Raw genomic sequence first — 24,798 nt, 5'->3', positions numbered from 1 at the left:
TCCTGCTCTTCTAGGGTTATGTTATGGAAGTGTTGCTCACCTTAGAGTCTGTGGTGGACAACCTGGCTGAATGTCTCAAGAACAATGACCTAATGGCTATCCTGAACAGGTTGGTTTGCAGATCACCTTTGCTGACAGCATGACTTTAAAACAAATGTATTAACAGAGACACTTAGAAATGTAGCTAGATTGGGATACAGAGGGATACAGTACATAAATTACATTGCCAACGAACTGCTGCCTCCAGGGGCATGTGGTCTGGGGGTGGAAGCACTACCACTAGATCAGGTAATGGATCTTTATATTAGCCTGGAACCCACACTGTTCTGGCTGTAAGAATGGCTGTAATTACTGGCGTTATAAAACGAGAATTAGTCAGCAAATGGATCACCTTCAACCAATCAGAAGGCCAAATCTTTTAATGTTCTCCAAACACAACATAAGCTAAACCCGCCCATAGTTGCTAAGAGGACACTGATTGGACTAGCTACTTTCAAGCCTGTCCAAGTGCCCCTTTATTGGAGAAAGTTCAGACTGAATCAGTAAAGTGAACCAATAGTGAAACAGAAAGTAGTAGCTGCAGCAACAAATCACATTTTATTGGTCACATACACATGGTTAGCAAATGTTATTGAAAGTGTAGAGAAATGCTTGTGCTTCGAGTTCCGACAGTGCAGCAATATCTAACAATTCCACAACAAATACCTAATGGAATAAGGAATGGAACAGAATAAGAATATATAAATATATAGTAGCTGTAAGTAGTAGCTGCATAAACAGAGTTCACACATCTATTATCACTTACAACCTTACAACCCAGCATCCAAAGATGTTTGTTCAAACAATTTAGAGTTGAGTACGCCAATCCTTTATTAGGTATTTGTATGCCAGGTTGTTAAGGGTTTCAACTCAACGCTAGTCTCTTATTGGCTCTCCAGGGCATCCTCCCCAGACTTCCTGACCAATGGGAAGCTGGTGTCCAACAGGAAGAGCACGGGGCAGCTGAACCTGTTCCAGCAGGGCCTGGGGACAGCCGAGCGCAGCCGCCACCAGAGGAGCTACTCCGTCCCCAAGAAGTTTGGTGAGGCTGACCGCTCATCCGACCCTCCTCGCAGCGCTACACTGGACCGTATCCAGGCCTGCACCCAGCAGGGAGGGCTGACCAAGAACCGCAGGTAGGGGACAGCAAGTAGCCTAGTAGACTACAGCAGTTTTTATTAATCCTTTCATTTGGCATCTCCCAGTCGTTTTGAGGTCATGTTCATTAGGATACACCTTGGCAAAACGTTTAATGAAAAATTGGCAAAGGCTTGGGGGTGCCACAAGGGGCATCTATTGGGATAGAAAGCCTAAAAGAAATAAACACATTGCTCTCCTCCGCAGTCCGTCCTCTTCCAAAGAGCCCCTGAGTGACCCGGCCAACGTCAACCACCCGTCCAACCTGCTGGCCACCATCTTCTGGGTGGCTGTGTCCCTGATGGAGTCAGACTTTGAGTTTGAGTACCAGATGTCCCTGCGGCTGCTCCTCAAGCTGCTGGCCCATGTGGCCCTGGACAAGCAGGAGAACAGGGAGCGGCTGGAGAAGCTGCAGGGCCAGCTGAGGTGGAGCGGCTTCGCCGGACTCCAGCAGCTGCTCCTCAAGGGCTTCACGTCCACTTCCACCACCGACCTCACCCTGCACATCTTCTGCCAGCTCACGCCTGTCTCGCGGGTGCCTGTGGTGGACACCTCACAAGCCATAGGTAGGTTATCTGTAGTCCTGTGTGACTCAATTGGTAAAGCATGGCACTTGCAACGATATGGTCAATGCTTAAATTCCAACCCATATTATAAATGCATGCGCACATGACTGGATGTCTCTTTGGATAACAGCGTCTGCTAATTGGTATATACAGTATATACAGTGGGGTCCGAAATAATTGACACCCTTGATAAAGATAATGACTGTATAATATAAATAATTATAGTACTGAGCTACAGTTGAAGTTGGAAGTTTACATACACCTTAGCCAAATACATTTAAACTCATTTTTTCACAATTCCTGACATTTAATCCTAGTAAAAATTCCCTGTTTTAGGTCAGTTAGGATCAGCGCTTTATTTTAAGAATGTGAAATGTCAGAATAATAGTAGAATTATTTATTTCAGCTTTTATTTCTTTCATCATATTCACAGTGGGTAAGAAGTTTACATATACTCAATTAGTATTTGGTAGCATTGCCTCAAACAATTTAAACTTGGGTCAAACACTTCAGGTAGCCTTCCACAAGCTGAAGTTGGCTGAAATGTGGCCCATTCCTCCTGACAGAGCTAGTGTAACTGAGTCAGGTTTGTAGGCCTCCTTGCTGTGACCGACCGGCTCAAATCGGTCTTATGGAGCAAAATTTGAAATTGTGTTTTTTACATTCGATAAAAGTAGAGACTCAGAGCTACAAAATGGTATATCATACACTACAGTTGAGGAACATAGGGAAAGTAATTTTGCTTTTAAAGTTGATGAACTTGTTAACTCACTTTTGAGTGTTTTGGTACTAATGGCGAGCCCTTCTTTGTCTACAGCCATTCAGCATTGTTCACAGCCTCTTAAGCTTTAGCCACACCCATCTCTTTAAGGGTTGATCCGAGCGTTCTGTACTAACAGCAGCAGTCAAGCACCCAAGCTAACTTGCTAGCTACAGTACCAGTCAGAAGTTTGGACACACCTACTCATTCTAGGGTTTTTCTTTATTTTTTTGATTTTCTACATTGTAAAAAATAGTAAAGACATCAACACTATGAAATAACACATATGGAATCATGAAGTAACCAAAAAAGTGCATACAATAATATATTTTATATTTGAGATTCTTCAAAGTAGCCACCCTTTGCCTTGATGACAGCTTTGCACACTCTTGGCATTCTCTCAACCAGCTTCATGAGGTAGTCACCTGGAATGCATGTCAATTAAAAGTTCATTTGTGGAATTTCTTTCCTCCTTATTGCATTTGAGCCAATCAGGTGTGTTGTGACAAGATAGGGGTGGTATACAGAATATAGCCCTATTTGGTAAAAGACCAAGTCCATATTATGGCAAGAACAGCTCAAATAAGCAAAGAGAAATGACAGTCCATCATTGCTTTAAGACATGAAGGTCAGTAAATGCGGAAAATGTCAATAACTTTTAACGTTTCTTCAACTGCAGTCACAAAAACCATCAAGTGCTATGATTAAACTGTCTCTCATGAGGACTGCCACAGGAAAGGAAGACTCAGAGTTACCTTTGCTGCAGAGGATAAATTTATTTGAGTTATCAGCTTCAGAAATTGCATCTCAACATCAACTGTTCAGAGGAGACTGCGTCAATCAGGCCTTCATGGTCGAATTGCTGCAAAGAAACCACTACTATAGGACACCAATAAGAAGAAGAGACTTGCTTGGTCCAAGAAACATCAGCAATGGACATTAGACCGGTGGAAATCTGTTCTTTGGTCTGATGAGTCCAAATTTGAGATTTTTGGTTCCAACCGCCGTGTCTTTGTGAGACGCAGAGTAGGTGAACGGATGATCTCTGCATGTGTGGTTCCAACCGTGAAGCATGGAGGAGGAGTGATGGTGCTTTGCTGCTGACACTCAGTGATTTATTTCAAATTCAAGGCACACTTAACCAGCATGGCTACCATAGCATTCTGCAGTGATACGCCATCCCATCTAGTTTCCTCTTAGTGGGACTATAATTTGTTTTTAAACAGGACAATGACCCAACACACCTCTAGGCTGTGTAAGGGCTATTTGACCAAGACGGAGAGTGATTGAGTGTTACATCAGATGACCTGGCCTCCACAATCCAGCCAGCCTCCACCCAATTGAGATGGTTTGGGATAAGTTGGACCACAGAGTCAAGGAAAAGAGGGTAACAAGTGTGACAGCCCCTCCCTGCTCTGTCTACTGGGTTTTGTTGTGCTTACTTCATGCAGGAGATCGGTGGGCAGAGTAGGAGGGGTGGGCGGAGCTGGGAGGGTCGTCAGTGCTGATGGGGCATACCTGTGAAAGCTCAGCTGTGGCATAAAGCCACTGTTTCCACATTCAGCAAGAGATTCCTCTCTCCATTCATACCTTTGGTTGTTTCGTTGTGGCTTTGACAGTTGATACCTAATTTGCTGACCTTCATGCCTCATCTGATTATTGTTGTGTGTTTTATTTATGGAATAAATTCATTTTGTTATTCCTTTACTCAGTGTGTGGTTTCCCATTGTTTGTTACAATCTTGAGCCAGGTTGTAACACAAGTGCTCAGCATATATGGGAACTCCTTCAAGATTGTTGTAAAAGCATTCCAGGTGAAGCTGCTTGAGAGAATGCCAAGACTGTGCAAAGCTGTCATCAAGGCAAAGGGTGGCTCCTTTGAAGAATCTAAAATGTAAAATATATTTAGATTTGTTTAACACTATTGGCTACTACGGTGCATGATTCCAAAGGTGTTATGTCATAGTTTGTCTTCACAATTATTCTACAATGTAGAAAATTTTAAAAATAAAGTAAAACCCTTTAATGTGTAGGTGTGTCCAAACTTTTGACTGGTACTGTACTTCCAGACACAAATGACAGAACAGCTCACTGAACATTACTCACACTATGTCACGTCCTGACCATAGAAATATGTTATTTTCTATGTAGAGTAGGTCAGGGCGTGACAGTTTTTTTCTATGTTTTCTATCTCTATGTTGTCAGGTTCTAGTTTTCTATTTCTATGTTGGGGTTTTGTTTGGGATGATCTCCAATTCGAGGCAGCTGGTCCTTGTTGTCTCTAATTGGAGATCATACTTAAGTAGGGTTTTTTTTCCACCTGGGTTTGTGGGAGAATATCTTTGAGTCAGTGTATGTTTCACCTCTGCGTCACGGTTTGTTGTTTTTGTTATTCAGTTTATTTATATGTATTGCATAGTTTCACAGTGTAAATAAAATGTGGAACAACACACACGCTGCACTTTGGTCCGCTCCTCCTTTCGACAACCGTGACAGAATCTCCCACCACCAAAGGACCAAGCAGCGTGCCCGGGAGAAACAAGAAGGGACTTGGGAGGAAATTCTGGATGGGAAAGGACCCTGGAGTCAGACTGGGGAGTATCACCGTCCGAAAGAGGAGATTGAGGCAGCGAAGGCGGTGCGGCGATATTACGAGGCACTATACCAGCCACGAGGCAAGTGCGAGAGGCAGCCCCCGGGGAGATTGGCAGAGGCACACGGGGAGATTGGCAGAGATTGGCAGAGGCACACGGGGAGATTGGCAGAGTCAGGTTGGAGACCTGAGCCAACTCCCCGTGCTTACTGTGGGGAGCGAGTGACAAAGCAAGCACAGTGTTATGCGGTGATGCGCACTGTGTCGCCAGTGCGCATTCACAGGCCGGTGCGATCTGTGCCCGCGCCCCGCAGTTGTCGAGCTAGGTTGAGCATTCAGCCAGGACGGGTTGTGCCAGCTCTACGCTCAAGATCTCCACTGCGCCTCCACGGCCCAGTATATCCTGTGCCTGCCCCACGTACCCGGCCTCCGGTGAGTCTATTCAGCCTGGTACGCCCTGTGCCTGCTCCTCGCACTTGCCCCGAGGTGCGTGTTACCAGTCTGGCGCCACCTGTGCCAGCCCCACGCATCAGGCCTCCAGTGCGCCTGCCCAGTCCGGGGTGTCCTGTTTCTGCTTCCCGCACTCGCCCTGAGGTGCGTGTTACTAGTCTGGCGCCACCTGTGCCAGCCCCACGCATCAGGCCTCCAGTGCGCATTCCCAGTCCAGAGCTTCCGGCGACAGTTCCCAGTCCAGAGCTTCCGGCGACAGTTCCCAGTCCAGAGCTTCCGGCGACAGTTCCCAGTCCAGAGCTTCCGGCGACAGTTCCCAGTCCAGAGCTTCCGGCGACAGTTCCCAGTCCAGAGCTTCCGGCGACAGTTCCCAGTCCAGAGCTTCCGGCGACAGTTCCCAGTCCAGAGCTTCCGGCGACAGCTCCCAGTCCAGAGCTTCCGGCGACAGTTCCCAGTCCGGAGCTTCCGGCGACGTTTTACAGTCCGGAACCTCCGGCGACGGCCCGCAGTCCGGAACCTCCCGAGACGGCCCGCAGTCCGGAACCTCCCGAGACGGCCCGCAGCCCGGAACCTCCGGCGGCGGTCCGCAGCCCGGAACCTCCGGCGGCGGTCCGCAGCCCGGAACCTCCGGCGGCGGTCCGCAGCCCGGAACCTCCGGCGGCGGTCCGGGGGTTACGCCCCGAACCGGAGCCACCTCCTCTGTTGGAGGATCTGCGGGATGTGAAGGTTATGTGTACTGCACCAGAGCCACCATAGACAGTAGTTACCCACCCTACCCTCCCTTTCTTTTGGGGGGGGGGTTGTTGTTGTTTTGTTTTTTGTTTAGGTGCGGTCGGAGTCCGCACCTTTGGAGGGGGGGGACTGTCACGTCCTGACCATGGAAAGATGTTATTTTCTATGGTAGAGTAGGTCAGGGCGTGACGGGTGGTTTTTCTATGTTTTCTATCTCTATGTTGTCAGGTTCTAGTTTTGTATTTCTATGTTGGGTTTTGTTTGGGCTGATCTCCAATTAGAGGCAGCTGGGTTTTTTTCCACCTGGGTTTGTGGGAGATTATCTTTGAGTCAGTGTATGTTTCACCTCTGCGTCACGGTTTGTTGTTTTTGTTATTCAGTTTATTTATATGAATTGCATAGTTTCACAGTGTAAATAAAATGTGGAACGACACACACGCTGCACTTTGGTCCGCTCCTCCTTTTGACAACCGTGACACACTAGCAGAGCTCGCTAGGCTGTTATGTTATCCAGAACGTTGGTGACTGCAACTGTGCTGTCAGATTGTCTGTTCGTAAATTCAGAGCGTTTTGCTCTCGGAGCGTTCAGAGCTATCACTGGATGCTCTGACCGATAAGTAGGGTTGATCATAGGGTTGATCGTTCGTAAATGATTCAGTTATTCTGCACTCTGGCACACTCAGACGACATGTATTTTGTGAAGACATGTAGCTAGCTAGTTAGCTAGCTAGCTAAACAATGAACCATAATCCCAACTCATGACGTTACTACCCTGCATGAATCTGCAGGTAGCTAACCAACCAGGTTCAATGTTAGTTAGCTAACATTAGGCTATAACTAGTCAAGCAAATGGCTCTGAGATATGAATTATAAGGTCATACACGTAACTTTAGCTAGCGAGCCAGCCAGATAACATTAGCTAGCTAACATTACACGAACTTGAAATGAAACCACTTTCTGTTAAAATTAGAAACGTGTAATATCTGAAAATGTTGCTAGCTAGACTATCTTACCTGTATACATCATGGATGGACAAGTCTCCTGTCGGATGCCATGGTTGCACTTAGTTTGAAGATGTAATCCAGAGACAGGTGTAAAATATATGGGTTCCCGAGTGGCGCAGTGGTCTAAGACACTGCTTCTCAGTGCAAGAGGTGTCATTGCAGTACCTGGTTCAAATCCAGACTGCATCTGATCCGACCGTGATTGGGAGTCTCATGGAGTGGCGCTCAATTGGCCCAGCGTTGCCCGGGGTAGGCTGTCATTGTAAATAAGAATTTGTTCTTTACTGACTTGCCTAGTTAAATAAAAAGGTATTTTCTCCATCTCCTTAGCTATCATAATCGAATTCCACTGATTTCAATATTCGGTCCTCCAGAAAGTGGAGAGCATACACGTAACGTTAGCTAGCGAGCCAGCCAGCTAACTTTAGCTAACAGTACACTTTAACTTGACATAGGTTTATTCAGTTTTACTACATGATAAAAAAAAATGTAAAGACCCGTTAGACAGGATTACTTAGACATCGACCAGCTCAAATAGACAGAAGCATGCTATATGGCAGATCAATCCAAACTCATCTCTCGGCATGTCCAGCCCACTCATTATCTCAGCCAATCATGGCTAGCGGGAAGGTTGCTGGCTTTTTCTGTGACTAAACCAACTGGTTCGTAATTTACAATTTTATTCGCATTTACAGATGGCGTACAAGTTTGATAATAAGGCACAAAAAGGTTTATGTTCAAACGGCTCTCCTGTGAAGTAGCGACCCACAACATAAGCCTAGTTTCCTGAAACGGGTCACATTTTTATTAAAGTTTTACAAAATGTACATCAATGTAAGTACAAAGACTTTACCATATCCCAACCACCTTTACTCCCTTCACACATCCACCCCCCAACCCCTCCCTACCTGTCCATCTCACCTCATTCCACCCACCCCAACCCCATCCCAACAACCCACCCTAATCACCCCATATACCCAACCCACCCCACACCCTCCCTCAGTTCGGGTCCTAGAAAACATAATTCTACAGAGATATCACAACAAATAAACAAACAAACAAGAACACTGGAAAAATATGAATTGTCTCACCTACAAACAACTCAATACAGATTCAAGGTACAGAAAGTGGAGCAACAGAAATGTAAATAAATGATCAGACAAACTTGCTTGGACTGGATAGCATTATATTGATGACTGTACCAATTATGTAATGACTACTGGTAATGCCTACTGGGAAACCTTAAAGCATCTCATCAGAGGGGAGCCTCTGCAAGCCATTAAAGTATGATATAAATGGTTGCCATTTTCTAACAAATGTATCATTGGAACCCCTAAGAGAACACTTACAATTCTCAAGCTTTAGGAAGAACATTACGTTGTTGAGCCATTGTGAAATGGAGGGGGGCTGAGCAAACTTCCACTGGAAAATAATTATACGTTGAGCAAATAATGATGTATAAGCAACAAGCATGTTTGTGGTCCAAAGAGAACAAGTCTTCTGAAAGTTAATTTAAAGCACCTCAGATAACATTTTAAAAATAGAATCTCAGTAATTTTGTAGTTTAAAGCATTGAATGAACATGTGACATTGTGAGAAATGACATCTATCACATCATTTACATTTGTATATATTTTAGATAATCTGGATTTGGAAAATGCACTCTATGTAAAACCTTAAATTGTATGACACCAAGACGAGCACAAGATGTAGTGGAGTGAACTCTGTCAATCGCCTCATCCCACCACTCCTGTGTAAATCCAACACCCATTTCCCATCCCCAAGCAGATTTAGTTTTGTTGGTGGAATGTTTGTCCAATGACATAAAACACAGATCTGAGAAATAACTGCCTCCTGTCGAGGTAATAGTGTCAATAAACAATCCCAGGTTTTGCAAGGGGGTAGAGCAGGGAACCCAGAAAATTGGAAGGAGACATAATGCCTCATTTGAAGGTAACGGAAAAAGAAAGATGGATACAAGAGTATTTAGAGGCCAGGTTGGGAAAATTTGAAAAAAGTATATTTACATATAAGTCTTGGAAGGACCTAATAGATAGTAGATGCAGAGGATCATTTTTTAAATGCCGTCGAAACTGGTACCAAATCTTAAGTGTGGAAAGCACTACAGGATTGCAAGGATAGCGAGAGGGGGATGCTGGAGAGAGAAGAGCAGAGGTAAGCAGGAAGAGAAGCATGAATACAATAATGTGCCTCTAAGTAGCACCATGGGGTATCTGGAGCATGTAACCAGAATGGCAATTTCTGAAAGTTGGCTGCCCAGTAATAGTATAAAAAGTTGGGTAGTGCCAGCCCTCCACTAAACTTGCATCTCTGAAGTAAAGATCTACTGACTCTTGGTACCTTTCCTCCCCAGATAAATGTGGTAACAGCCTGATTGATTAACATTTTTTTTTAAATGGTAAAAACAATGGGATAGATTGAAATAGATAAAGGAATTTGGGTAAACTCTTGTAACAGCAGTAATCCTTCCTATAAGGGATAGTGGTAAACTACCCCATCTTTGAAAATCTGATTTAATTTGCGTAAGGAGGGGAGCAAAGTTTGCAGAAAAAAAGAGCATGTAATGAACGAGTTACGTTCACTCCAAGGTATTTGAAACCAGAACAGCTAAGCTGAAAAGGCAAATCTGTCTGCTGGACCTGTAGCGCTGCTGGATTGATTGGGAAGCACTCACTTTTCTGGAGTTCTCCAGAATGAAAGAATAGAATGTAAACAGGTTACAGAGTTATTTACATAGGTAACAGGTTATCATTATATGTAGATGATTTGTTACTCTATGTTCAACTCCTTCCCGTGTTACACCTTGGAAAGAGGAGGATGCCTGTAAAGCTACCGAAAGGGGCTCACCTTGGCGTGTCCCACGTTCCAGGGAAAAATAATCAGAATGGGTGTCATTGGTACAGACACTGGCCTGTGGAGATGTATACAAGAGACGGATCCATGAGCAAAATGTTTCAATAACAGCAAATAGGTTGTCCCATTCAATTCTGTTGAATGCCTTGGGATTTGGGATTTTCCCACCTCAGGGAAGTTGGAGAATTGTTTAGAATAAATAATGGTAAACAGCGTCCCAATATAAAAAAAATAATATCTGTCCTTTATAAAGCCGGTTTGTTCCTCTGATATGAGTCCTGGTAAGACTACTTCCAGATGCCTCGCTATCACCTTCGCCAGCACCTTTACATCCACATTAAGGAGGCTTAGGGGCCTAAATGAAGAACAGGAAGTTGGGTCTTTCCCCTTCTTAAGGAGTAGCGCTATTGAAGTCTGTGTTAGGGTAGGTTTCACCGAGCCACGTTCAAGTGACTCATTATACATAGATAAAAGTAAAGGGGCTAACTTGGTATGGAATTTCTTAAAGAACTCAGTTGGAAAGCCATCAGTCCCTGGAGCTTTGCTGTTCTGCATTTACTTGATAGACTGAATAACTTCTTCAAGGCTGAGAGGAGAATCAAGGTCATCTGCAGTTTCAGCCTCAACTGTGGGAGTTTCCAGTTCAAGTCAAATTGGCAGTATCGGATGGAAATGCAGACATAATGAGGGAAGAATAAAAAAATTTGAAGGTGTCATTGATCCCCATAGGGTCAGAAATCAAGCTATGAGAGGAATATTTAATTTGGGGAATCAGACAGGTAGCAGCGTTGCTTTTCAATTGGTGTGCGATCAGAAGACTTGCCCTGTTGCTATGTTCATAGTAGGTACCACATAAATGCAATAGTAACCGTTCTGCATCTGTAGTGGACAAGAGATTGAAGTCAGATTGTAAATTCAAGCATTGCTTAAATAGCTCTGGAGATGACGTCAAGGCATATTGATGGTCAAAGTCAAGGATGGCTTTAGTGAGTTCTTCTAGTTTAGCTTTCTGAGTTTTGTTTAAATAAGAAGAAGAATAAATAGTTCATCCTCTAAGATAGGCCTTAAGTGATTCTCATAAGAGAGAATGAGAGGTTGAGCTTGTCCGATTAGAAGAAAATAAAAGTATCAATAGAAGTGGAGATAACGTTACAGAAGTCTGCATCAGACAGGAGAAGAGAATTGAATTTCCAACAGAGAGGAGTACGAGTTTATGTCGAGGGCTAAAGGTTCATGGTCAGAAATTACAATGGGAAATATTCAGAAGAGGTGACATTTGGAAGTAACTTATGATCAATAAAGAAATAGTCAATACGAGAAAAATAATGGTGTGCATGTGAAAAGAAAGAATACTCTCTTGCCTGGGGATTCTGAAATATCCAGGGATCTGTACACCCATTCTGAACCATAAAATATGAGAAGGACTTTGACATAGCAGAAGGAGACAGTTCTTGGGTTGGAGCAGTCTGAAGCCGGGCTAATAACACAATTCAGAGCCCCTCCAATTATCAAAAGATGGGTGTTCAGAGAAGGGATTTTCCCCAGCAACCAATTGGCAAATTCAACATTCAGTGTATACATTGACCAAAACTACAAGTGTGCCAAATGGTGCCAATTATTATTAAATGTCTCCCATTACTTTCTGAAATGTATTATTTTACTAACCAAAATTGCAACCCCTCTGGCTTTGGAGTTAATGTCTGAATGGAAAACCTGACTAAACCTGGAGTTTTTTAGCATTGAGTGATCTTTAATGTGCAAATGGGTCTCTTGTAGAAATACCCCATCTGCTTTTAGCTTTTTCAAATGGGAGAAGACCCTAGACCTCGAGACAGAATTATTCATTGTTTTAGTATTCCAATATAAAAACTATATAGGATTAGGCCTACCTATTCACCATCTAAAATATTGAAAGGAAAAAAGGTGTTAAAACAGACCAAATATTTGCAAAGATAAAATAGAAAACTATTGAAAAAAGCAACAAAATATATAGATTTTTTTTATAAAATAAAAAGAAAAGAACCAAAAACGGTCCCCCCATCCCATCCCCTTTCACCCAAACCCAAAGTCTCCTTCCCCAGCGAATGGAATGCTTTGATGCATATGTATAAACAGAAAACCTTCCTATCCTAACACGGAGAAGCTCCATAGCACAAGTAGTGAAATACATTTGAAAAGGCATTCACAAAACGGTAAAGTAGGTCAACAGATGGCGCCGACAGATAGAGCAGCTGTGCTTCTAGCTGCTAGGCAACTTTGCAGTATTTTGTTTTTGTAATGTGTTATTTCTTACATTATTATCCCAGAAATGTCTTTGTGTTATTACATACAGCCGGGAAGAACTTTTGGATATCAGAGCGGCAGTAACTCACCAGCATTACCAGCATTACGACCAGGAATACGACTTTCCCGAATCGGATCCTTTGTTCGTACCCCCCAGAGCAATTGAACTTATCCCAGAGGCTGATCTAAAAAAAACGCCGGCGTAGAAGAGGTATTCGGAGTGGACTTTTAGTCCGACTCATGAGGCATTCACACCACCCACCGCTTCCGGATATATTACTCACTAATGTTCAGTCTCTGGATAATAAAGTTGACGAGCTCAGGGCTGTAACATACTCTGTTTCATGGATACATGGCTCTCTCGGGATATACTGTCTGAGTCCGTACAGCCAGTTGGGTTCTCAGTTCATTGCACAGACAGGAATAAATATATCTCCCAGAAGAAGCAGGGGTTTTCATGATTGGTGTGATTGTGATAACATACAGGAACTCAAGTCCTTTTGTTCACCCGACCTAGAATACCTCACAATCAAATGCCGACCGTATTACCTCCCAAGAGAATTCTCTTCGGTTATAGTCACAGCCGTGTATATTCCCCCTCAAGCCGATACCACGACGGCCCCCAAGGAACTTCACTTGACTTTATGCAAACTGGAGACCACATATCCTGAGGCCGCATTTATTGTAGCAAAGCAAATTTGAGGAAAATGCTACCGAAGTTCTATCAACACATTGACTGTAGTAATTGCGCTGCTAAAAACACTCGACCACTGTTACTCCAACTTCCAGGATGCCTACAAGGCTCTCCCCCGCCCTCCCTTAGGCAAAAATGATCACAACTCCATTTTGCTCCTCCCTTCCTATAGGCAGAAACTCAAACAGGAAGTACCCATGCTAAGGACTATTCAACGCTGGTCTGGCCAATCGGAATCCACGCTTCAAGATTGTTTTGATCACACGAACTGGGTTATGTTCCGGGCGGCCTCCGAGGATAACATTGATGAATACACGGATACGGTGACTGAGTTTAGACGCAGGTCCTAATCCAGGCACTTGTCATCTCCCGTCTGGATTACTGCAACTCGCTTTTGGCTGGGCTCCCTGCCTGTGCCATTAAACCCCTACAACTCATCCAGAACGCCGCAGCCCGTCTGGTGTTCAACCTTCCCAAGTTCTCTCACGTCACTCCGCTCCTCCGCTCTCTCCACTGGCTTCCAGTTGAAGCTCGCATCCGCTACAAGACCATGGTGCTTGCCTACGGAGCTGTGAGGGGAACGGCACCTCCATACCTTCAGGCTCTGATCAGGCCCTACACCCAAACAAGGGCACTGCGTTCATCCACCTCTGGCCTGCTGGCCCCCCTACCTCTGAGGAAGCACGGTTCCCGCTCAGCCCAGTCCAAACTGTTCGCTGCTCTGGCACCCCAATGGTGGAACAAGCTCCCTCACGACGCCAGGACAGCGGAGTCAATCACCACCTTCCGGAGACACCTGAAACCCCACCTCTTTAAGGAATACCTGGGATAGGATAAAGTAATCCTTCTAACCCCCCCCCCCTTAAAATATTTAGATGCACTATTGTAAAGTGGTTGTTCCACTGGATATCATAAGGTGAATGCACCAATTTGTAAGTCGCTCTGGATAAGAGCGTCTGCTAAATGACTTAAATGTAAAATGTAAATGTAAATTAGATTATGTTAGGAGAGTACCCTGCCAAAAATAATCACACTGCCTTTTTCAAAGCAACTAGCATGCATCACAAATACCCAATACACAGCTAAATGCAGCACTAACATTTGACAATCTTCATCAGATGACACTCCTAGGACATCATGTTACACAATACATGCATTTTTTGTTCAATAAAGTTCATATTTATATATAAAAACAGCATTTTACATCGGCATGACGTTCAGAAAATATTTTCCCTCAAATGCTTCCGGTGAATCAGCGCTACAATTTACAAAATTACTATTCGAAAACATTGTTAAAATGTAATATTGTCATTCAAAGAATTATAGATTAACATCTCGTGAATGCAACCGCATTGCCAGATTTAAAAATAACTTTACTGGGAAATCACACTTTGCAATAAACGAGGTGCTATGCTCAGAAAAATAGGCTAGGCGATACAGGATAGCGCCATCTTGGAACCATCTAAAATCAAATATACTATTGTAAATATTCCCTTACCTTTGATTATCTTCATCAGAAGGCACTTCCAGGAATCCCAGGTCCACAACAAATGTAGTTTTGTTCGAAAAAGTTAATAATTTATGTCCTTCTTGTTAGCGCGTTCCGAAGGCTACTCATAATGTACTGAAGCAAGCGGGACTTGTCGTCACGAATGTGCAAAAAATATATATTTACGTTCGTTCAAACATGTCAAACGTTGTATAACATAAATCTTTAGGGCCTTTTTCAATCAGAGCTTCAATAATATTCAAGGCGGACGATTGCATTGTCTTACTAAACGTTTCGGAACAAGAGGGTACCCACGGGCGCCCGCATCATAGTAGTAATGGCCCTCCCTCTATGACCCACTTTCCAGGCCTCTCGTTCGGTCAGTTTTTACCGGAGAAGACTCAAACCACTTTGTAAAGACTGTTGACATCTAGTGGAAGCCTTAGGAAGTGCTAAATGAATCCTAACTCACGGTGTGTTTCATAGGCAAAGTGTTGAAGGTGATTCCACAAATCAGATTTCCACTTCCTGCATGGAATCTTCTCAGGTTTTGGCCTGAGTTCTGTTATACTCACAGACACAATTCAAACAGTTTTAGAAACTTTAGTGTTTTCTATCCAAATCTACTAATTATATGCATATTCTTGTTACTTGCTTATTATATGCATATTCTTGTCACCACTTGCTTCAAGATGTCCACCATTATTCCTGTACCCAAGAAAACAAAGGTAACTGAACTAAATGACTATCGCCCCGTAGCACTCACTTCTGTCATCATGAATTGCTTTGAGACTAGTCAAGGATCATATCACCTGCACCCTACCTGTCACCCTAGACCCACTCCAATTTGCATACCGCCCCAATAGATCCACAGACGATGCAATCGCCATCGCACTGCACACTGCCCTATCCCATCTGGACAAGAGGAATAACTATGTAAGAATGCTCTTCATTGACTATAGCTAAGCATTCAACACTTTTGTACCCTCCAAGCTCATCATTAAGCTTGTGGCCCTGGGTCTGAACCCCACCCTGTGCAACTGGGTCTTGGACTTCCTGACGGGCCGCCACCAGGTGGTGAAGGTAGGAAACAACACGTGCACTTCGCTGGTCCTCAACACTGGGGCCCCACAAGGGTGTGTGCTCAGCCCACTCCTGTACTCCCTGTTCACCCAACTCAATCATCAAGTTTTAAGTCAACACAACAGTAGTAGGCCTGATTACCAACAATGTCGAGACAGCCTACAGGTAGAAGGTCAGGGCCCTGGGAGTGTGGTGCCAGGAACATAACCTCTCACTCAACGTCAACAAAACAAGTGTCTGTACATGTATGAATGATCAATGGGGTGTAGTAAAGGGGTCAAAAGTCCTTCAGTAAGTATCTAGAAGAAAGAAAAATGAAAAAAAGCCTAGAATTGTAGCCATGCATTACTACGCTAGCCATCTAGCAAAATAAAAAAGAGCTCCCAAACGTATAGCTTAAATAACAACCACACAAGACAGAAGTCGTCATTTTTATCAGAGTTCAATAGTGTTTCTGCAGAGTAGAAAATGAATGGCAACAGGGGGGAAAAAAGCCCTGCTGTAAAAATCTAAACATATCTTTGACTTGGAAGGTAGGCTAGGCTATGCATGCTACCTGGCAAAATAGTAGGTCATAGATCCAGGACATGGCTCAGAAGTGACTGTTGAACCAACGCTTGGCATCCTCGTGGGAGTCGAACTTTAGCTTTCCCCCCGGTATGTTGAACGTGGAGACGAGCAGGGGAGCGGAGTGAGAATTTAACTTTCTTCTGATGAATGTTGCGTTTCACATGGAGGAATTTAGCTCTCTTCTTGGTGACACTCGAGCTGAGGTCAGGAAAGATGAACACCTTGCTTCCACAGAAGTTTAGCTGTTCTCTGCCCTTCCTCTGGAGGATGTGCTCCTTGACACAGTAGTAGTGAAAACAGACGATAAACACTCTAGGCTTGGAGTTGTCATCTCCGCCCGCTGGGGCTATGGACCCCCAGCACCTCCGCGAAAAAGTCTGACAAGAACTTAACTGAGTCCCCTCTGACAGCTGGTATACCAACTACATGAAGATTGCAACGGCGAGAACATGATTCCAGGTCATCGGTCTTGTCAATCAGTTTTTGGTTGTCGGAGCTTAGACGGGCGACCGTTTTCTCAAAGGCTACTATGTGGTTATGGTAGTCACACAAGTCATGTTCAAAGCCGTCAAGTCAGCGGCCTTGTTCATCCACAGCGGCTCAGACACCATCCAGGACAGCGGTGAAGGGGGTCAGAGCAGCATCGATGGCAGTTTTGAGCTGAGTGGCAATGGTAGCTGTAATTTCCGCGATCAGAATCATACGGAGGTTCTGAAGATCTGTGTGGAGTGTGACCACATGAGACTCCGTATCGGTTGGACTGGAGTCGGGACCATTACCATTCACGTTTGCCATCGCGGTTCAAATGTTAGTGACAGGTCTTCTGCTCCTCAGATCGTGTGATATTTGAATCAAAAAGATAACTTACAAATTCATCAATCAAATTTGATATGTAAGAAAGTGAAATGCAAAGTACAAATTTGGCTAAATTAACTAATGCATAGGAGCCTCGTCCACGAGCGTCTTCTTCATTCACATGCTCAGCCGCGTCAGTTGGGGTCTTGTGTCTGTCTCTCATTTTATGCCATCACTGTAGCACTTTGATTTTCTTTCAATGAAAAGCGAGTTATATATAAAATATATTGTTATTATTTATCGTTTTTGAGTGAAATGGAAGTCCTATTTCTCTTGTTCCCCAGGTTTCCCTCTGAACGTTCTCTGTCTGCTGCCACATCTGGTCCAGAACTTCGACGGCCCATCCCAGTTCTGTAAAGACGTGTCTCAGAGAATAGCTCAGGTTAGTCTCCTCATCAACTTTCCAGTCAATGTGCATTATTTAATAGATAAACAAGGACTTTACACATACAAAATTAGGTGAAATGGGTACATTTTCTCCAGAAATTAAGTCAATGTAAAGCATATAAATGTACTCTTGCTCATTTTGAAATTGAATTCATGTCAATCTAATTCATTATTTATGATTGATTGCCAATATGTACCGTAAATATTTAGTATTTGGTTTCTGCTTGGATGGCCAGGTATGCTTAGAGGAGAAGAATTCGAAACTGTCCAACTTGGCCCATGTGATGACCCTGTACAAAACACACTCGTACACCCGGAACTGCTTCTCCTGGGTCAACGTCGTCTGTCGCTATCTCCACGAGGCCTTCTCCGAGATCACCCTCAACATGGTCACTTACATGGCCGAGGTCTGTATGGCTGTTCTATGGATAACCATACTCCTCTTAAGCCTGATTCACACTATAGGGCCAAACCAATCCAGTTCATGACGAACTGAACAGGGCTGGCCTGGTTTGGTATCTACCTTAGTTGCTGGAACCGTGCAGGAAAAGACAATGTGAGAAGAAAATATCTGAGCCAGTCTAGTGCTGTTCGGGTCAGCCCTATAGTGTGAATTATCCTTAAGAGTTTCTGATACATAAAGGAAGTTTCTCCTCGAGTAATATGGATCAATGGATTAAATCGATCGATGTAGGGCTATCCATCCATTTCAGACTGTGTCATTAACTGTGAGTGTGTTCTGATTGGCCAGCTGTTGGAGAAGGGTCTACCCAGCATGCAGCAGACCTTGCTCCAGATCATCTACAGCCTGCTGAGTCACATGGACCTGTCAGTCATTCAGGCCAAGCCATTCAATATGGAGGTCCTCAAGACCATCGAGAAGTTTGTCCAGGTGAGAGGAACATGACGTTGTTATTAGTGAAATAAGAAGTTTTGAAGTTGAGGACTTCTCCCCTCCTGACTGACTGGCCATTTCAAGATGGTCAGCTAATTCCGTTCTATGTGTAGGCTAAAGCCTCTGCTGACCTTGTGTTTAGCGAAGCTGACAGCAGCTCGCTAGCATAGCTTGGAGATAGGCTAGCCAGTTGCAGGTATCTAACGTAAACTCACTCACTTTTGTACATCGCCTTGGTCCGTACAATTGACCTTATTTTAGCGCCCAAAAAACGTAATACTTCCAGATCAACTGTAATGTCAATACCATTGTAAAGCAGAATTTCTCCCCTTTCCAACAAATTCCATTACGAGACTTCCACGCTGCCCGTTTCTGCATGATTCAAGAAGGCAATGAGCTCCGTCGGGTCTTTTTAAAAATGGCGGGTGGGGAAGCGAAACTAATGCGTGATAGTGAGAAGGAGAGATGTCATGTGGGAAACTGCTTTTTTTCACATTATCTGTCCAACTTATCACCTTATCGCCTCTAAAATGTAAATAAAACACTATAAAGAGTTTATATAATGTGTCATTACATACCTACTTGAAGGTTTGTGTCGAATTTGAATCCGGTTTTTAGGGCGGTGCTAAAGTGATCTTCAGAAGTAAACAGGTTTTTTTGAGAGTCATGATCGCTTGCAGTGATGATGCAAAAAATGACTAGGTATCCCCCTTACCCCCTTCACTGTCCATTTCTTGTTTTTAAACAATGAGAGAAGTGCTACACCTGGTGGAGAGAGATTGTAAGACAGAAATAGTTGCTTTATGCGTGCTGTACGTTACGGCATGACACGTCACAATGTAACGGAGGGTCCGTTTTTTCAACTTTTCTCCAATACTATAGATCCATTACCATGTCGATCAACGCTTCAATAGAAACGTAGTTCACACCAGAGATTTTGAAGTCAACACAGTCGCTACAGTCCCATTCGTTTTCTTTGCAGCCTCGTATGTAAGTCGCTCTGGATAAGAGCGTCTGCTAAATGACGTAAATGTAAATGTAAATGTATGACTGTCGCGGTTGTGCACATTTGTAAGGAATGGGGTGAGTTTACGTTAGCTGATATTTCTCTGTCAAATCCATTATGGCAGATACTATAGCAAGAGCCAGTGTCTGGAATTAGTTTCATAACACAATCGTTTTACAACATCTTGCTATGAAAGTAGCATGCAACTTAGTTTCAAACGTTCATCATGTCGTGTTAACCTCTCTGGGCCAGTGGGACGTTAGCGTCCCACCCTATTCAACAGCCAGTGGAATCGCGTGGCACGAAATACAAAACCTCAAAAATGCTATAACTTCAATTTCTCAAACATATGACTATTTTACACCATTTGAAAGATAAGACTCTCGTTAATCCAACCACGTTGTCCAATTTCAAAAAGGCTTTACAGCGAAAGCAAAACATTAGATTATGTCAGGAGAGTACCCTGCCAAAAATAATCACACAGCCATTTTCAAAGCAAGCATATATGTCACAAAAACCAAAACCACAGCTAAATGCAGCACTAACCTTTGATGATCTTCATCAGATGACACTCCTAGGACATTATGTTATACAATACATGCATGTTTTGTTCAATCAAGTTCATATTTATATCAAAAAACAGCTTTTTACATTAGCATGTGATGTTCAGAACTAGGATACCCACCGTAAACTTCCGGTGAATTTACTAAATTACTCATGATAAACGTTGACAAAATACATAACAATTATTTTAAGAATTATAGATACAGAACTCCTTTATGCAAACACTATGTCAGATTTTAAAATAGCTTTTCGGCGAAAGCACATTTTGCAATATTCTGAGTACATAGCTCGGCCATCACAGGCTAGCTAATTTGACACCCACCAAGTTTGGGGCAACCTAAACTCAGAGTTACTATTAGAAAAATTGGATTACCTTTGCTGTTCTTCGTCAGAATACACTCCCAGGACTTCTACTTCAACAACAAATGTTGTTTTGGTTCCAAATAATCCATAGTTATATCCAAATATCTCCGTTTTGTTCGTGCATTAAGGTCACTATCCGAATGGTAACGCGCGAGCGCATTTCGTGACAAAAAAAATCAAAATATTCCATTACCGTACTTAGAAGCATGTCAAACACTGTTTAAAATCAAATTTTATGCTATTTTTCACGTAAAATAGCGATAATATTCCAACCGGACAACGTTGTATTCATTCAAAGACTGAAAGAAAAAAAATTAGAAGTCTCGTGAATGCGCATCTCAGTCTCACTGTCCCCAGGCAGGCCACTTACAAACTCTGCTGCTGTACTTTGCCCAGAGACAGCAGACACCCCATTCCACTTTCTGGCGGCTTTAGAGAGCCAATGGAAGCCTTAGAAAGTATCACGTAACAGCACAGATGCTGTATTTTTGATAGAGATGCAACAGAAGGACAACAAATTGTCAGACAGGGCACTTCCTGCATGGAATCTTCTCAGGTTTTGGCCTGCCATATGAGTTCTGTTATACTCACAGACACCATTCAAACAGTTTTAGAAACTTTAGAGTGTTTTCTATCCAAATCAACTAATTATATGCATATTCTAGTTTCTGGGTAGGAGTAGTAACCAGATTAAATCGGGTACGTTTTTTATCCGGCCGTGAAAATACTGCCCCCTAGCCCAGACAGGTTAAGACATGTTACCATGGAAACGGTATCAACTGCGACTTGAATGCCCACTCTTAAGTCAGCTCTGCTGTCTTACAACACAATATACTACATATAACTGGCTAGTTATGTCTTGTCTCGTCTCTCCTTAAGTCGGCTGTTAGATCCTTGACGGAACTACTAATGTCCCTACAGGTGTAGGCTACATGTGGACATTGCACAAACATTGCCCAACTTGAATATAGATGCATTTATCTACAAAAAATGTATGGGTGTGTTTGTGTTACAAGACAAATAATTTTATGCTGTAAATATCATATTGATGCGCTTACAAAGACAGTATACCTACACATACCTAGCAAATACAAATAAGTTGTGTATAGAGTACAACTAGAATGGCATTCTATTTGTCTATTTGGCCAAATCTAAGGATTTGGCTGTCTAACCACACACTGACATGCACAGCTCTCTGGGTGAGGTTCTGTCTTCAAGTCTCCAGTGGGTGATGAAATCCTTCCATCTATGTAATGTATTACAGGTTATGGACATTGTAGTCAGGTGGCAGGACAAGTGGAGTGCATGACAATCCTGGATATGACAGAGTTTGCCTCAACCCATGGGTCCATCAGGCAGAGTTTATTAACTACAGGCAAATACCCCGTAATGTCAAAGTAGAATTATGTTTTTAGAAATGTTTATAAATTAATAAAACATTACAAGCTGAAGTGTCTTGAGTCGATATGTATTCAACCCCTTTGTTATGGTAAGCCGAAATATAATCAGGAGTAAAAATATGCTTAACATGTCACATAATAAGTTTTTTATTTTTTTGCCTAAAATGACATACCCAAATCTAACTCTTGATACCATTTGAAAGGAAACACTTTTTGTGGAAATGTTAAATGAATGCAGGAGAATATAAAGCATTAGATCTGGTAAAAGATAATACAATGAAAGAAATATGCGTTTTTGTATTTCTTTTGGACCATCATCTTTGAAATGCAAGAGAAATGCCATAATGTATTATTCTAGCCCAGCGACAATTTCGATTTTGGCAACTAGTTTTAGACTGATCCAATGAACCATTGCATTTCTGTTCAAAATGTTGTATCAAGACGGCCCAAATGTGCCTAATTGGTTTATTAATACATTTAATACATAACTGTGCACTCTCCTCAAACAGTAGCATGGTATTATTTCACTGTAGTAACTACCGTAATTTCCGGACTATAAGTCGCAACTTTTTTCCCAGGCTTTGAACGTCGCGGCTTAAACAATGACGCGGCTAATATATGGATTTTTCCCGCTTTCACATTTTTTGCTCCAAAAAAACACATTCTGTGACGTGCTCAGTTTTTTGGCGGCATGAAGCTTTCATTAGACCAATGAAATTGCCGAACGGGTTAAGGTCAAACATCTTTTTTGTTTACTGTTTAGATTAAATCGAGCGCTCTCAAACTTCCCATCATTCTGATTACGGTAGTCATTTTGTCACCCTGATTCCTGGGGGTACAACAAAGTATTTGCAGCCACTCGACATCAGTGTAAATCGTGCATTTAAGGTGGCGCTCTGTGTTCAGCGGGAGGCTTGGATGACAAGTGGGGAGAAATCCTTCACTAAAACGGGCCGCATGCGAAGAGCAACTTATGGTCAAGTCTGCCAGTGGGTCCTGACAGCGTGGAGCATTGTCAAAAAATCCACTATCATCAACGGGTTTCGAAAGGCTGGACTGCTGCATGTTGAAGAGGGCTCAGCGGGGGATTTGCCTCCGGATGAAAGTGACGAGAGCTACAATGAAAACGATCCAATATCGGATGAAGCAATTCTGAGGCTATTCAACTCCGACACCGAAGGAGAGGACTTCAGTGGTTTCAGTGCACAGGAGGAGGAAGATAGTGACCAATGACTTTCTTGGTAGGCTACTGTTTACTGCTAATTTTTAATTTTTTGTTACAAGCCGTGTTTCGTTAAAGCCTATTTATTTTTGTTACAAGCCGTGTTTCGTTAAAGCCTATTTATTTTTGTTACAAGCCATGTTTCGTTAAAGCCTATTTATTTTTGTTACAAGCCGTGTTTCGTTAAAGCCTGTGTAAAGTTCATTTGTTTCAATGTACCGGTAGGCACCTGCGGCTTATTTATGTTCAAAATAATAATTTAAAAAAATTCAGTGGGTGCGGCTTATATTCAGGTGCGCTTAATAGTCCGGAAATTACGGTACTATAAATTGGACAGTGAAGTTAGATTAACAAGAATTTAAGCTTTCTGCCAATATCAGACCTCGCTTCGAGTCCTTAGGAATCTTTGCAGTATTTCGTTTTTTATGTATTATTTCTTACATTGTTACCCCAGGAAATCTTAAGTCTTATTACATGCAGCCGGGAAGAACTATTGGATATAAGAGCGACGTCAACCTACCAACATTACGATAAGGAATACGACTTTCCCGAAGCGGATACTCTGTTTGGACCACCACCCAGGACAATGGATCTAATCCCAGAAGTCAACCCAAAACAACGACGCCGCAGAAGGGGCAGATGGAGCGACCTCCTGGTCAAGCTCTGTAGACGTGCAAATCGCCCACCGCTCCCGAGTATACGACTCGCCAATGTTCAGTTTCTTGACAACAAGGTAGACGAAAATCAAGCAAGGGTTGCCTTCCAGAAAGACATCAGAGATTGTGACATTCTCTGTTTCACGGAAACATGGCTCTCTCGGGATATGTTGTCGGAATTCGTTCAGCCACCGGGCTTCTCCATGCATTGCACCGACAGAGATAAACACCTCTCTGGGAAGATGCACATGCTTCATGATTAACGACTCATGGTGTAATCATAACAACATACAGGAACTCAAGTCCTTCTGCTCTCCCGACCTAGAATTCCTTACAATCAAATGCCGGCCATATTACCTCCCAAGGGAATTCTCATCAGTTATGGTCACAGCTGTGTACATTCCCCCTCAAGCAGACACCACAACGGCCCTCAAGGAACTTCACTGGACTCTATGTAAACTGGAAACCATATATCCTGAGAGTGCATTTATTGTAGCTGGGGATTTTAACAAAGCAAATTTGAGAACAAGGCTAGCTAAATTCTATCAACATGTTGATTGCAGGACTTGGGGGTAATACACACGATCACTGCAACTCTAACTACCGCGATGCATACAAAGCCCTACCCCGCCCTCCCTTCGGCAAATCCGACCACGATGCCATCTTGCTCCTACCGTCTTATAGGAAGAAACTCAAACAGGATGTATCAGTAACGAGAACCATTCAACGCTGGTCTGACCAATCGGAAGCCACGCTTCAAGATTGTTTTGATCACGCGGACTGGGATATGTTTCAGTCAGCCTCAGAGAACAACATCGATCTATACGCTGACTCGGTGAGTGAGTTTATAAGGAAGTGCATTGGAGATGTTGTACCCACTGTGACTATTAAAACCTACCCTAACCAGAAACCATGGATGATGGCGTCATTAGCACAAAACTGAAAGCGCCAACAACCTCATTTAACCATGGAAAGAAGTCTGGGAATATGGCTGAATATAAACAGTGTAGTTATTCCCTCCCCAAGGCAATCAAACAAGTGAAATGCCGGTACAGGGACGAAGTGGAGTCGCAAAGCAATGGCTCAGACACAAGACGTATGTATGTGGCAAGGTCTACAGGAAATCACAGGCCTCAAAAATAAAAACAGCCACGTCACGGACACTGACGTCACGCTT

General features: G+C 43.2%; 1 protein-coding gene across 8 annotated transcripts in view; it reads left to right on the top strand.

Moving 5' to 3' along the window:
* Nucleotides 1–24,798, top strand: part of LOC115162863 (protein furry homolog) — a 273,622-nt gene that overhangs the window by 185,073 nt on the left and 63,751 nt on the right. For all 8 annotated transcript variants that reach the window (XM_029714316.1, XM_029714315.1, XM_029714320.1 and 5 more), the window contains exons 44-49: nucleotides 15–109; nucleotides 939–1,175; nucleotides 1,384–1,742; nucleotides 17,413–17,510; nucleotides 17,752–17,922; nucleotides 18,267–18,407. In XM_029714316.1, coding sequence (XP_029570176.1) covers nucleotides 15–109; nucleotides 939–1,175; nucleotides 1,384–1,742; nucleotides 17,413–17,510; nucleotides 17,752–17,922; nucleotides 18,267–18,407 — 1,101 coding nt within the window. The remainder of the gene's footprint in view (nucleotides 1–14; nucleotides 110–938; nucleotides 1,176–1,383; nucleotides 1,743–17,412; nucleotides 17,511–17,751; nucleotides 17,923–18,266; nucleotides 18,408–24,798) is intronic.

This window comes from Salmo trutta, chromosome 26 (genome assembly GCF_901001165.1).
Source record: "Salmo trutta chromosome 26, fSalTru1.1, whole genome shotgun sequence".
NCBI classification, from domain to species: domain Eukaryota; kingdom Metazoa; phylum Chordata; class Actinopteri; order Salmoniformes; family Salmonidae; genus Salmo; species Salmo trutta.
Note: the sequence above shows the minus strand (reverse complement) of the source record. Positions and strands in the feature narration are given on the sequence as shown.